General features: G+C 36.8%; 1 protein-coding gene across 2 annotated transcripts in view; it reads right to left on the reverse strand.

The window, feature by feature from the left end:
- Positions 1–11969, reverse strand: part of UBQLN1 (ubiquilin 1) — a 66696-nt gene extending 54727 nt beyond the window's left edge. Inside the window, exon 1 of one of the 2 annotated variants that reach the window (XM_037797028.1) lies at positions 11511–11969. In XM_037797028.1, coding sequence (XP_037652956.1) covers positions 11511–11693 — 183 coding nt within the window. In that variant the 5' untranslated portion in view covers positions 11694–11969. The remainder of the gene's footprint in view (positions 1–11510) is intronic. The other variant, XM_037797027.1, reaches the window with a different exon arrangement.
- Positions 11970–13677: the final 1708 nt, after the last annotated feature.

Raw genomic sequence — 13677 nt, forward strand, 5'->3', positions numbered from 1 at the left:
CAAGAATCAAATATTCTCATGCACCTCAAAGAATATGACTATTTCAAATCAACCCAGCATGTACAAAACAATATTCAGGAACCTATCCTTTACTCAACATCATCCAAACATCAGGTATTTCACATTAGTGGATTCTCCAGCTAACTTAAGTTTAACCCCATGTGAGCACCAAAATTGTTTTCCATTCTACTGAATATAATTTACTTCTGATAATATTAAGTTACTGGGTATGAATAGTAACTGCTATCCGGCAATTTAGTAATATTTCAAACTCTCAAGGTGTTCTGTATCTACTTTTCTACCAGACTGTCAGTTCTTGTCTTAAAACTAAATTAAGAATTTGCTATCTTTAAACTGTGGAGGAAGTGGCAAATAAATAATCAAGAGTTTAAAAATGATATAAAATAGAATACTGAAAGAATTTGCTGTCCTGAAATGAAATGCATAAGATCTAATACAGTATCAACATTTTATGATACCAATCTCAACTCTTCAGGGTCCACTTTGCTTACTCAATGTTTTTGGTTGTTTGGGAGAAGAAAATGAGAAACAAAAATGATGGGAGATGCGGAGAATAAAGGTGTAACTGTATTAGGAAAGAATGTTTTGGAGACACAGACCTTCAAATGTTGGTTTTGCCACTTACTTAGCTGTTGTGACCTTGCCGCTGAGCTGTTTTCCTCAGTTGTGAAATGGATATAATATTTTCCCTCCACAACTAATGGGAGAATTAAGAGATAATGTGTGAAAAGTGCTTAGGCACAGTATTCACACACATCCATCACTCAAATACTGGTAACAAACTCTGAATTACAAACACTTTTTAAAAGTTAATCTAATCTTAAGTTAGTTAAAAGGAACATGGTCATCCTTTACAAGTATTCCACAATTCAAACTTGCCTATAAACAGTCTCTAACTCTCCCTTTTATTAAATACCCTCAAGAAAAGTAGAAAAATCCTGCAATCTATCAAAAGAGTAAAACTTAGTTAAGCTCTGGAGATAAAACATACACATTAATTTCATTTCCTGCAAAAACAAATACAAACAGCAAGAATTTTCTGAACAGCTCTCTAAACAACATACTGCATTCAACATTTGCTATTTCAGTGTTTTTACTCAGTTTCTTCAAGCATCTCCTCTATTTTTTAATCAGTTCTTTATTCAAAATTGCTAATGTCATGTGAAAAAAATGTCCATGCTTGATAAATCATCTATGTGCAATAGGTATTCAAATACCTGATGTCTGAGTAACCTTTTTAAAATATTACATAGACCTTAAAAAAGATGTCAAGTATAAGAAACAACTACTTTGAGAATATGGGAAAGACATCTTCTTATACACTAAAACTGAACACTCAGACACAAAATGTTAGTGTATACTATGTATAAAATCTATTTTTTAAAAGAGTCTCTATGATCTAAACCTGACATAGAATAACAAACTAAATGTCTCACTATTCACATGCTAGGATATTCTGTATGCTTCCTTCTACTCCTGAAACTTAAAACTCAATTCACTGGCAAACAGAAAGGTACAGAAGAAACCAATACAAATAGAGGATATATAAACTGAGCTAGGTACTTTATACATTTAATATCACAAAATCCTCCAAAACAACTGGTGAAGCAGGTATTACACCACATGCTAAAAATGTAGCCATCAAGGCTCAGAAAAGTAAAGCATCTTGCCCAAAGTTAGGTCTCTCCAATTCTAAGATTCATGCTCTTTCCCAAATGCAGACATTTCAATACATTTAGTAACTAACATACCAGCACACTTTTTCCCTTGTCTCAAAATATTAAACAAAAACAAAACACAAAAATAATCAATAAATAATAAAGTATCAGCACAGTGGAATGAATTAGTTCTATATGTGCCAATATGGAAAGACTGCCAAAATAATGAAAGTAAAAAAGAGGAAGAGAAAGAAAAATGTGGGTAGTGAATATTTCCATCTCCATTAATAGGAATGAAGAGAAAATTACATGTTGGTATATAGATAAACACATATATGGACAGAATCACACAAAAAACACTAACATGGTTTGAGTAAACCCCCTTTTTATTTCATACTTTTCTAAACAGCTTAGAGTTACATGTATACAATGTAGTTGATTTTTTTCTTTTCACTTGTGTTTAAGAATAAAAGTTATACCCTTAAACTGGAGACAGCTTTAAAAGGTAAACAAGAAAAATCTTTTTAACAACAAACATTATACTCAAGGCTAGACATCTGTAAAACAGCTGCTTAACCTGTAAACCAAGCAGTCTATTACCGTCATATCTATAGACAAACTTGCATAATTTTACCTGGAAAACCAGAATTCAGATCTTTTGGTAACGAAATATTCCGCAAAAGCTGTAAATCCAGTACTTCTTCAAGTAAGCAATATACATACTTTTTATTCATGTTTATCTTAAACCTGTTAGGGAAGCTATCCCAATAGTTTTCGCCTCCAACAGTACATTTACAGATGACATCAACTTCAGTCTCTAAAAAACCCCCCCAATCTGAATTTAATGGATTTTCCTTTTTTTTATAGTGGACACTGCTACTGGTTCCAAAAAACTGAAAACTGAAATAATGCCATTAGACATTTAATTAGACTAGAAAGAAACATTACTTTTTTTTTCTGAAGTAAGTTACACTGTTTAAACATTCCCAAGTAAGTATAAAATACCGGAAATAAATCTTTTAGATAGTATTTTTCATTCACTCAATAAATATTTACACTATTTAATACATACTAGGCATAATGCTAGGTACCACAGGATTAGGAGGTAAGCAAAACAGCCCCTACTCTGGAAGTTCTGACAGTATGATGGAGTAGCCAGTCCATAGAATCACCAAATTACATGAGATCATAAACAATTGATCTAATTTAGATTGGTGTGTCCAATCATTGCACAATCATCCTCTGAGGAACCAACATTTAAAGAAACACAAAGGATAAAAAGTCAGTCAAGAAAAGTTAAGCCAGCTTGGGGAAGTGGATAGGTTGGGCTCCGAAGTCACTTGGGTTTGAATCTCATCTGGACTACTTAACACAGGTGCATGAATTTTATCACATTAATTAAGTCTAAGTTTCTTCATTTTTATAAAGGGATAATAGTTCTTTCATCATAAAGTTGTTGTGAAATGCCAAGTATCTCAGTTTTTATATCAATTTCATGTTGAAATGATATTTCTGTATATACTGGATTAAATGAAATATATATTATTAAAATTTTCACTTTTTATTTTTTAGTGTGACTACTAGAAAATTTAAATTACAAATGTTACACAATATTTCTATTGGACAGCACTGTTTCAGAAGTCTTGCTAAAACTTTGCAATGAGGAATTTGAGGAACAGCCTAACAAGCTCTGCAACATCAAGCCCTAATGCCATTAAGACAAGGGTCAGCAAACTTCGCCCTTTTACAGGGGATAGATGGTAAATATTTTCAGCTCTGTGTGCCATACTGATCTATCCTGAAAGTAGCCGTTACACATAAATGAATGGGTGGCTTACTAGTTTGCCTGACCCCTGCCCTAAGACAGCCATTGTAAGTAATGGCTCCTACCAAATCAGACTGCTAAATTTTCAGGAATTTTGTGAGGCATTTTAATGTTGGTAGCTTTCAATTTGCCATCATGAGAGTATTTACACCACGGAAATAAAAAAAATGCTACAAATCAAGGCTGTTCTTCCTGGAGAACTAGTTGATAAACATTTACCAGCACACCACTGACTGTATGTAAAAAAATTCACTTTTCCTATACATCTAAAATTATATTAGTTGTGTACCATCCTTGAGAAAAAAATGCTAACAGTCATTCAAATCATTTTCTGTGTTCTGTGCTTCACACCGAATCACTGGTTAAGAAAGGCTGTTGTAGAGAAACAAGAGGCAGAGAAAAGTAAGAGTGAACATCCTGAGACAGTCAAATGTGTGCTTGGAGAGGGAGCAAAAAGGAGAACAGCTGAAGATGACACTGAAAGAGTAAGGCAAGAACCATGAAATTATGTACCTACAGCCTAATAGCACCTAGTAAAGACTCAACGATAAGTAGTTACTATTAAATACATATTATTATGCAAACTTACATAGATTCATTTGTAACCAAGTATTACCATGCACTAGGCTCTGGTAACACAATAGTGAACAGCCACAGTCCCTCTAGCAGAGAACATTAAACAAATAATCATATAAATATATAAATTTAAAACTGTGATGAATGTTATGACAAAAAAAAAAAAACAGGGAGCTCTGAGAAAATACAACAGGGTATCCCAAACTACTCTGAATAGTCAGGAACAATATCGTTAAAAAATTGACCCTTGCACTGAGATTTGAAGGATGGGTAGGAATGGGCAGACTGGGAGGCATTCCAGGTAGAAAGAACAAACTGTAAAAAATGTAACAGGTCAAGGAATTAAAAAGACAATGTGGCAAGAGCCAAGTGAGCAAGAAGAAACAATGCATCCGCAAGGAATGGAGAGGTAAGCAGGAGCCTTATCATCGTATAGGACCTCTTAGCCCATGTTAATATTATTCTAACATCAATGGGGGAAGCCATTAAGAGTTTTATGTAGCAGGGGATATGGCTTGACTAATATTTTTCAGAGATTACTCTGAGAAGTAATGGGGGTTGAGGGCAGGGAGAATTACAGAAAAGTGAAGATTGACCAGTAAGCTACTACAGATTTTAGACAAGAGGAAATGGCATTTAGGAGTCAATGCTCAATCTTGTAATTACACACTTAATCTATTAAAGACTCTAGTACAGCAGTTCTCAGGACATCTTCACTCTTTTACAAACTCAGAACTTCCAAGAGCTTTTGTTTACGTGGGCTATATCCATTGGTATTTATGATATTAGAAATTAAAACTTAGTTATCCTTAAAATTGTTAATTCATTTAAAAATAGCAACCCTACCATCCAAGATGTCTAAGGAACTCCAAACAGGATAAATCCAAAAAGACTTATACCGCATCATGTTATGATCACACTGTTGAATGGCAAAGAGAGATTTCTAAAAGCCACAATAGAAAAGCAACATATCATATACAAGGGTCCATCAGTAAGATCAAGTGCCAATTTCTCACAGAGAAATAGACGCAAGAAGGTAGTGGGAAGATAAAGTTAAGTGCTGAAAGCAAAAAAACCTGCCAACCAAGAATTCTATATCCAGCAAAACGTCTTTCAAAAATGCAAGATTAAGACATTCCCAGATAAACAAAAGTTGAGGGATTCTGCCATCACTAGACCAGTCCTAAAAGAAATGCTTAACAGAAATTTCCAAGTTGAAAGGAAAGGACACTTAGACAACTAACTGAAGCCACACAAAGAAACAAAGATCTCCTGTAAAGATACTGGACTGAGTAAATATAAATGCCAGTACTACTGTAATTTTGGTTTGTAGCTCCACTTTGTACTTCCTACTGGATCTAAAAGGCAAATATACAAAATGTAATGATAAATCAGTGGTTATATATAAACATGTAATCTGTGACAAGAACTACATAAAGGTGGGGGAAAAGAAAAGTACAGGAATACAGTTTGTGTCTACTATTGAATTTATGTTGGTATCAAAGCAAACTAGATTGTTATAGACTTAGGATGTTAAATTTAAGCCCAAGGTTACCACAAAGAAAATATCAGAGAATATGCATACTCATAAAGACAGAAAGTAGAGTGCAGGTTACCAGGGGAAGGGAGCAGGGACAATAGGATTTCATGCAAAATGAGCACAGGGTTTCTGACTGAGGTGAAGAGAAAGTTCTAGTAGCAGATGATGGTGAGGGTATTGTAACATTGCCAATGTGATTAATCCCATTGAATGGTATTCTTGGGAGGGGATGGGATGTGAAGATTTATGTTGTATACATGTTTCCACAATTAAAAAAAAAGAGAGAGAAACTAAAGAGATAATGACAACTAAATGTAATACATGATACTGGATGGGATCTAAGAATGGAGGATAAATGGCTCAAAAGGACATTAGTGCAGCATAAGCAAAAATTGTAAGTTTCTTGAATTTGATAACTGTATTTAAGGTAATTACATAAATAAATACCCTTGTTCATATGAAATTGCACAGAAGTTTTATGTATGCAACCTGCTCTCAATGTTCAAAAAATAGATAAATATGGCAAAGGATGCAAAATGCTAAAATTGGTGCATCTGGGCATCAGGGAGGTGGGAGTCCTTTTTTTTCTCATTAGTTTGCAACTATTAAGTTTGAAATTATTTCAAGGCAAAAAGTTTTAAAAAATTAGATGTTAATATAATTAACATTCTTACAAAAAGAAACTATTTTCCTAGTAAGAAAAGTAGCAATTGTTTTACATTTTTGCTAACTGCTTTACTCTCATAACAAGACAGCTGTATTTTCATTTCTATTTCTGCATTCCATCTATTGCAATATCACATACATCAGTGATAGCCCCTGGAAATGTACACTGTTCACTTTTCAGAGAACTGGGGGTGAAAAGTACAAATAACACCTCAGAATTATTATGAAAATAGTTTTGATCTCATGGTCTCTCTAAAAGGGTATTGGGGACCCCAAGAGCACATAGAGAACTGCAACTTGAAACTCAAATGATAAAAAGCCAAGCAATCACAAGGAAATACCACTTCACACCCACTGGGATGGCTAGAATAAAAAAGACAGATGATAAGTGTTAGAGAGGATGTGGGAGTATTGGAATCCTCATACACTGCTGATATGAATGTAAACTGGTACAGCTGCTTTGGAAAATAGTTTGGCAGTTCCTCAAAAAGTTAAACAGAGTTACCACACAACCCAGCAATGTCACTCCTAGGTATAAACCCAAGAGAAACGAAAACATGTCTAAACAAAAACTGGCACATGCATGTTCACAGCAGCTTTATTCATAATAGTCAAAAAGTGGAAACCACCCAAATATCAACTGATGAGTATAAAAATAAAATGCAGTATTATATCCATACAATGGAATATTAATACTGCAATAAAAAGTACTAACACATGTTACCACATGGATGAACCTTGAAAACATTATGCTAAGTGAAAGAAGCCTTCATAAAGGACCATATATTCTATGATTCCATTCATAAAAAATGTCCAGAAAAGGCAAAACTAGAGAGACAAATTAAATGACTAGCAGTTGCCTAGAACTGCAGCAGCCTGAAGATGCTTGGGAAGAAATGGGGGATGACTGCTAACGGGTACCACATTTCTTTTCAGGGTGATGAAAATGTTCTAAAATTGACAGTGATGAAGGTTGCACAACTCTGTGAACAAATTAACACTGAATTGTATACTTTAAATGGGTGAATTGTATATGTGAGCTATATCACAATAAAGCTGTTTTTAAAAATTGCCAAGCAACCTGTTAATTAGAATCGTTAAATAAGAATTTTTCAGCAGTCCAATATTAGAATAAAGCAAATAAGAAAACACTAATATCAGACACTTTTTTTTCCTTAGGTTGTTTTACAATAACTGATCCAACCCAACTTTCTAGATAAGGGGCTGTCCAACAGAAATATAATAGTGACATATTTAATTTTAAACTTTCAAGTAGCCATATTAAAAAAGTAAAAAGAAATAGGTCAAATTAATTTTCACAATGTTTAACTCGATATGTCCACATATTATCACTTTAACATATAATACATTTAAAACTTATTAGTAAGATATTTTACATTGTTTTATTCATACCAAGTTTTCAAAATCTGATGAGTACTTCACACTTACAGTATATCTCAATTCAATTCAGTCTAGCCACATTTTAAGTGCCCACTATCTACAATTACTGGTGGTACCAAAGCAGTGTTCTTTCTAGACCCACACAATAAATTTTAATTTTAAATGATGTTTGTGGTGATGACCCTGAGGCACTTTAACTTCCTTTATCAAAGAAAGGTTCAGTTAGATTTAACACAGCATTTATATTATATCTAAATATAGCACTCTTTTTTTCAAAAGTTTCAAGTGACAAGAAGTTTTCTAAGGCTAGAATGTATTCAGGTAACTGTATATCAAAACTTTACCCTATAATCTAGAGGGCTACAAAATCACAAAACTTACTAATTAGAAGTTACATAGAAGCTCCCTTTCATTCTCTGCACAAACTTTAATCACACATACATCCACACACACACCACTTTGGACATCATCTTGTTTGCTGATACTTAGAAGTCCTCAAAGCTGCTTCTGATAACTAATAATGATTAACAGAAAATAATCTCATACATAGGGACTTTGTGACACTACATTTATCTATTTACTTGTATTATGAAAACCCCTATTAATGAAACCACCTTTATACATGCATGGTGCAGTTTATATTTTTAAAAAGGTATCTCTAAGCAGAAACTTGAAAGTTAATCAACAGATGCAGTGCTCCAGGAAAAATAAATTTTCATTTAATATGGAAACAAGCATAAGCTTCATTATCCATCTCCAACAAGTAACACTTTTTAAATACCAACTGTACATGGTGCTATATAAAATTAAAGTAACCTGTCTCTACCTGTTGGGTATGCAAACAAAAACTGACAGAAAAATAAGAAATAAATTACTATCTTACAACTTCTGTCCTATAATTTACCCAGGAGTTTTATGCTACCTTAGTATTATATATTAAAGATTTACATTATATATAAACCTTCACTGAAACAGATTCTAAATTGTAGAAACAAGGTTTGCCCAACAGAAAGCAAAACACTTGGATATTACCTTTTGAAAGTCTATTGCTTAACCACCTCCCCTCCAAGACTAGATAATTTTTAGGACCAAATACTTCCCAATTTTCTACTGAACATTGTAATGGAATCTTAATGTCATTAAGTATTTTTAAATGACGACTTTAATGTGACAATTAGTTTAAATTATAAAACAGCTTTTAAAAAAACTTTAAATTACAAATGGCAGGTCTTTTTTTGTACTTCAAGTAAATTTTTATAATAGAACATTTGAAAACTGCTCTTTTATACTTGCACATTTTCTTATATATGCTTCCCTTAACAGAGCCCTTACTTATTTCAACCTGTCTTCATGTTCTTAATGAAAATACAGTGGTGACACTTCAATTTTTACCATGTTTTCTGCTTCAACAGAAAGTAATTACAAAAAAAAAAAAAATTAACTGCCATCAAAAAAGTGACTTCAGAAAGATTTCAATTTTATCTATGAAAAATTTGCTTTGGTTACAGGAGGCTTTAAAAAAATTTTGAGAGAATTTACAATTCTAACTTCATCACAAAAGTAAAATATCCTCACTTATATAACATCATAAATTGACCTAAAAGAATTCTTCTACTTACAAAATAGTAGCTCTTTCATTCTAATATTCTGCAGTGAAATGTTGAAAACAGCCAGGATGATGGAGACCTTAACTGGGAATCCTGGAAAGAAGACCTAAGGGCTTCAAAATTTAACAAAGGCACAGACAGCAAAACAGCAATGTGTGCCTTTGTTAAAACCTTGAAAATGTCAAAGGTTAGCAGGGATGCCGTGTAACAGGAACTCCCATAAATCATTGGTGAGATTTTAAATTGGTACAAGCACATGTTAAAAAAAAAAAAAAGGCAGTTTTTTATAAAACTAAACATACACCTGCCTTATGACCCAGCCATTCCACCATGAAAAATGAAAGCCACAAAAAATTTGTACAAGAATGCTGATAGCAACTAACGGGAACAGCCCAGATGTCCCTCAAAAGAGAAACAGATAAATAAATTATAGTATATTCATAAAATACAAAACTACACAGCAATAGAAATTACTAATACACAAAAATGAATCTCAAAAATATTACACTGAGCAAAAAAAAAAAAAAAAAAAAACCTTACTCCAAAAGGTACATACTATACAATCCCATTTGTATGAAGTTCTAGAACAAGCAAAACAACTGATGAAAAAAAAAAATTTTAAAACAGTGGTTAATGGAAGGGGAGAGTGACTGAAAAGAGGAGGAAAGGGCAGGAGAATTTTCTGGTCAACAATAATGTTCAACACGTTGAGAGGAGTTTGGGTTACACAGGTGTGTGCACCTCTCAAAATTCCTAACACCCTTGTGCAATTAACTGCATGTCAAATTTAGTTTAAAAAAAATACATTTAAAAAATACCGAACTCAAGGTTAATTATATGTGCAGCACTGAAATGTTTTTGCAGGATGATATGTACTGATATTTGCAACTTACATGGAAAAGCATCCAAAAAATAAGAGCTGATAAAATGATTTAGATATGTGAAAGAGCAAATGCTGCAAAATGTTAATTGTAGGTGATGGACATATGGGTGTTCAATGTACAATTCTTTCAACTTTTCTGTATGCTGGAAAATATAAAATGTTGGGGAAAATTTTTATATAAGCATTGGAAGATTTTAAAAAACAGTGTGGTGATTCCGATGGTGGTAGAAGTTCTCTCAGTTGATGTTACTACCTAAACTCTTCCGCATCACAAAACACAGCACCTTTTGGAACTAAATAAACCAATACTCCAATCATTTACTATCCACGGAGAAGCTTCTTATAGGCAAATTTCCAGAGTTAATTGTTTTCTTTCATCAACTGCTGACGTTCAGATAGAGTTAAATTCAATAATTATAAAAAATATCCCTGGGATGTATTCGAGAATAAGTTAAAACAATTTGTTGAATTTCATCGATTCTTAAAACGCAGGAAATCTGCATTCCTGTAAAGATTCCATTAACTCCAATTTTGTTTTCTTTTATTAAATCTCAACTGCCAATATCTGAGTAACGCCGCTATCAAATAAAACCCATTCCAGATCGGCCTCTAAGAGATGATAAATACCCTAAAAAGAAAACAGCAAGTCATCAAGAATGAAAGTCTATTCACTTTTTTTCTCAAGACCAGTACTACTAAGATGCGGCTGGAAGCAATTTCTACGTCATAGGCAATTAAAAAAAAAAAAAAAAAGGGTTGGAAGGTGGGAAAGATCTCAGCAGCCTAATCACAGAACTAAACGTGCACGTGCTTCTTAACCCAACCAAAACCTACCTTAACCCGGGAGGCAGCAAAAAAGAGCCTTACCTGCCCGTTTTTGTTTGTTTGATTGTTTGTTTTTAATTCATGAAACAAAACCAGAGCCAGGACTAAAGCTAAGACTCGCCCTCGCCCAGCCTCCACCCCGCCCGAAACCAGGCGGCGGGTCCCTTTCCTTTGTGAGGAGCTAGAGGGGAGGCGGCTGGGGGCGGGGAGCTGGAGGGGAGGAGGGTGTGGGTCGGTGGACGCAGGACGAAGGCGCCGCGGGAAGCGGCGTCGCCGCGTCCCACAAACAGGCCGCGCAACCCCGCCACAAACCTCTGCGGTGTCCCAAGGTGCAAACTCACGGACTTGGGTGTGATCTGAATTGGGATGAGGCCCGGAAGAATGGCCGAGGGCACCTCAGGGGACGACCCTCTCGCAGGCCTCTCCAAAACCATCTCCTCCGGCGGAAGGCGGAGGTCCTGCCGCCACCCCCACCCCTGCTCCGGCCCGAGCCCCAGGAGGCCCTCACCTGCTGGACGGAGCTGTTCTCGGGCACGGCGAATTCTTCCTTCTCCTTCGGGGTCTTCACGGTGACTTTCATGATCTTGGGCTCCGGGGAGGCAATGGCAGAGGGAGTGCTCCCGGCGTCCTCGGCCGCGGCGGTGCTGTCCTGCGAGCCCGGAGGGCCGCCGCTTTCACCACTCTCGGCCATGGCGGCGGTGACTCAGGCGAGCAGGGAGGGAGCGGGCGAGCAACGGGGAACCAGGAGACGCCACAGCCGACCAGCCCCGGACAGCGGAGAATGCGGGATACACCGCTTCAGTGGCAGCGGGCGTAAGGCCGCCCTAGCCGGCGAGGGGACGCGGACCTCGGTGTGGGCTTCGACTCACGCCCCAGCCGGACGCTCAGCAGCCGCGGAGGGTTTAGACGCCGCTGGTTCGCAGCGATATCCGCAGCCGCCGCCGCTTCCTCCTCCCCGCCCCTCCCCCTACGTTTCCCCTCCTACGTCCCTCCTCCTTCCTCCGTCAGCGCCGCGCGGGGCATGTCGGGTAACGCAGCTGGCGGCCGTGCCGAGTCATCCCTGGCGGTGACTGCTTCGAGTGCCCGCTGCTTACCTCTTCCTCTCCTATTCCATTGCCCAAAATATAAGTGCTTCAGGAGTGAAAGACTAAAAGCAAAATGATACGTGGTAGCTCAGTTCATTTGGTTTACCTCCACCAAAAAATAGACACGCGGGCTCTGGATTGCTTTGTAATGGCGCACGATAATGATGTCACGGTTGCGAAATTACTAGAAAGGGGACTCGACCAGTGGCGCTGTGTGACGCGGTGCGCCTGCGCGCTGGTAGTCTAGGTATCTTTCCCACCCGTTTGCTTTATACTTTCTTGCCCCGCCGAGTCCCCTTCGTTTCTCTGTCTGTTCCGATTTCCCTGCTGGGCGATATTTTGTAGTTATTTTAATTTGCTTAATTTGTGTCTAGTTGGAAGACTTAAAATGTTTGATCCTATTGCCTTGTACAGGGGAGTAAAAAGGTCCCCATCACAACGAAAGAGAAACCGAATAAAGCCTGTAAGGGTCTGCGCAATCCCGCGAAGTCACAGTTCCACGCCCAAGGCCTTTTGGTCAACCAGGTTTGGTAAGAGGATCACACCATTTCAGTTGACAGAGTGACCTCTGCTCCAGCTCTGACAGTGCTACACGAGCGCCCCCAAATTCTTCAAGAACGCTATCCCAGAAAATGTTTGGAGAAAGAAAACAGGATCTCCAAGGAACACTCACCCCACTGGGACAGTTTAATGTAGCTGAGGTATTCATTTTATAGTTTTTTAGCAAGTTAAGTTACTGCTCCATTTCATACTTCTCGGTGACTTTAATGATAGTTGTTCAAAAATAATTTTCAATGTAATTTAGATACAGATAAGAAACAGGAAATTTTTTTTTCTCCTGAAAGCACTAAACTTGAAGTGACGTCTTCATTTGCCTTTAAAGATGATTTGCAAGGAATATACCACTCGTTACATGCATGCGCTTTAATCGTCAGTACTGCGCAATCATAAACCCTGACAGCAATCTGTGACCCAAATTCTGCATTTCTTTTCCTAAGCCATCAGTCTTATTCTGCGAATAAATACCGTTGCATAACGATAGCTTTTATACTAGAGCCCATTTGAAATCTGGTTGGAAGAGAAGTTCTGAAAGTACAAATTGCAATGTTAACATCCAAAGTACTCTAAATTTCTGGCAGCATTGTTCAATAACATGAAGAAATTACACAAGACATGCCAAAGAAGATGCATGATAACTACTTGATTATGCCCAAATATGAGTTAATCACTACTTCTCAAAGTAGAAAGTTCCACGATTGGACAGCCAATCATATGGACTTTCTGTATATTTAAACAAAGTATCTTCCCAATTTTATTAGCTCCTCATTGCCTGGTTTCCCTTGCCGTGCTGTATCTTGCCTGTATCCTTTGTCTAGGCTGCCTCCTCTACCTAGAATGACTCCCCTGGTCTTCACCTTTCTAACTTCCACTCATCCTGTATCACATTCTCCAGGAAGACTTCACTCCCTACCACTTAACAGATAAGGTGTCCCTCTTGGTACTCCAGTAAATAACCTTGTATATATTTCTAACCCTGCTCTTAAGTAATTGCTTTGTAATTATATTTGTTGTCACATTTCTAAAAATTCT

Source organism: Choloepus didactylus, chromosome 10, assembly GCF_015220235.1.
Source record: "Choloepus didactylus isolate mChoDid1 chromosome 10, mChoDid1.pri, whole genome shotgun sequence".
NCBI classification, from domain to species: Eukaryota; Metazoa; Chordata; class Mammalia; order Pilosa; family Megalonychidae; genus Choloepus; species Choloepus didactylus.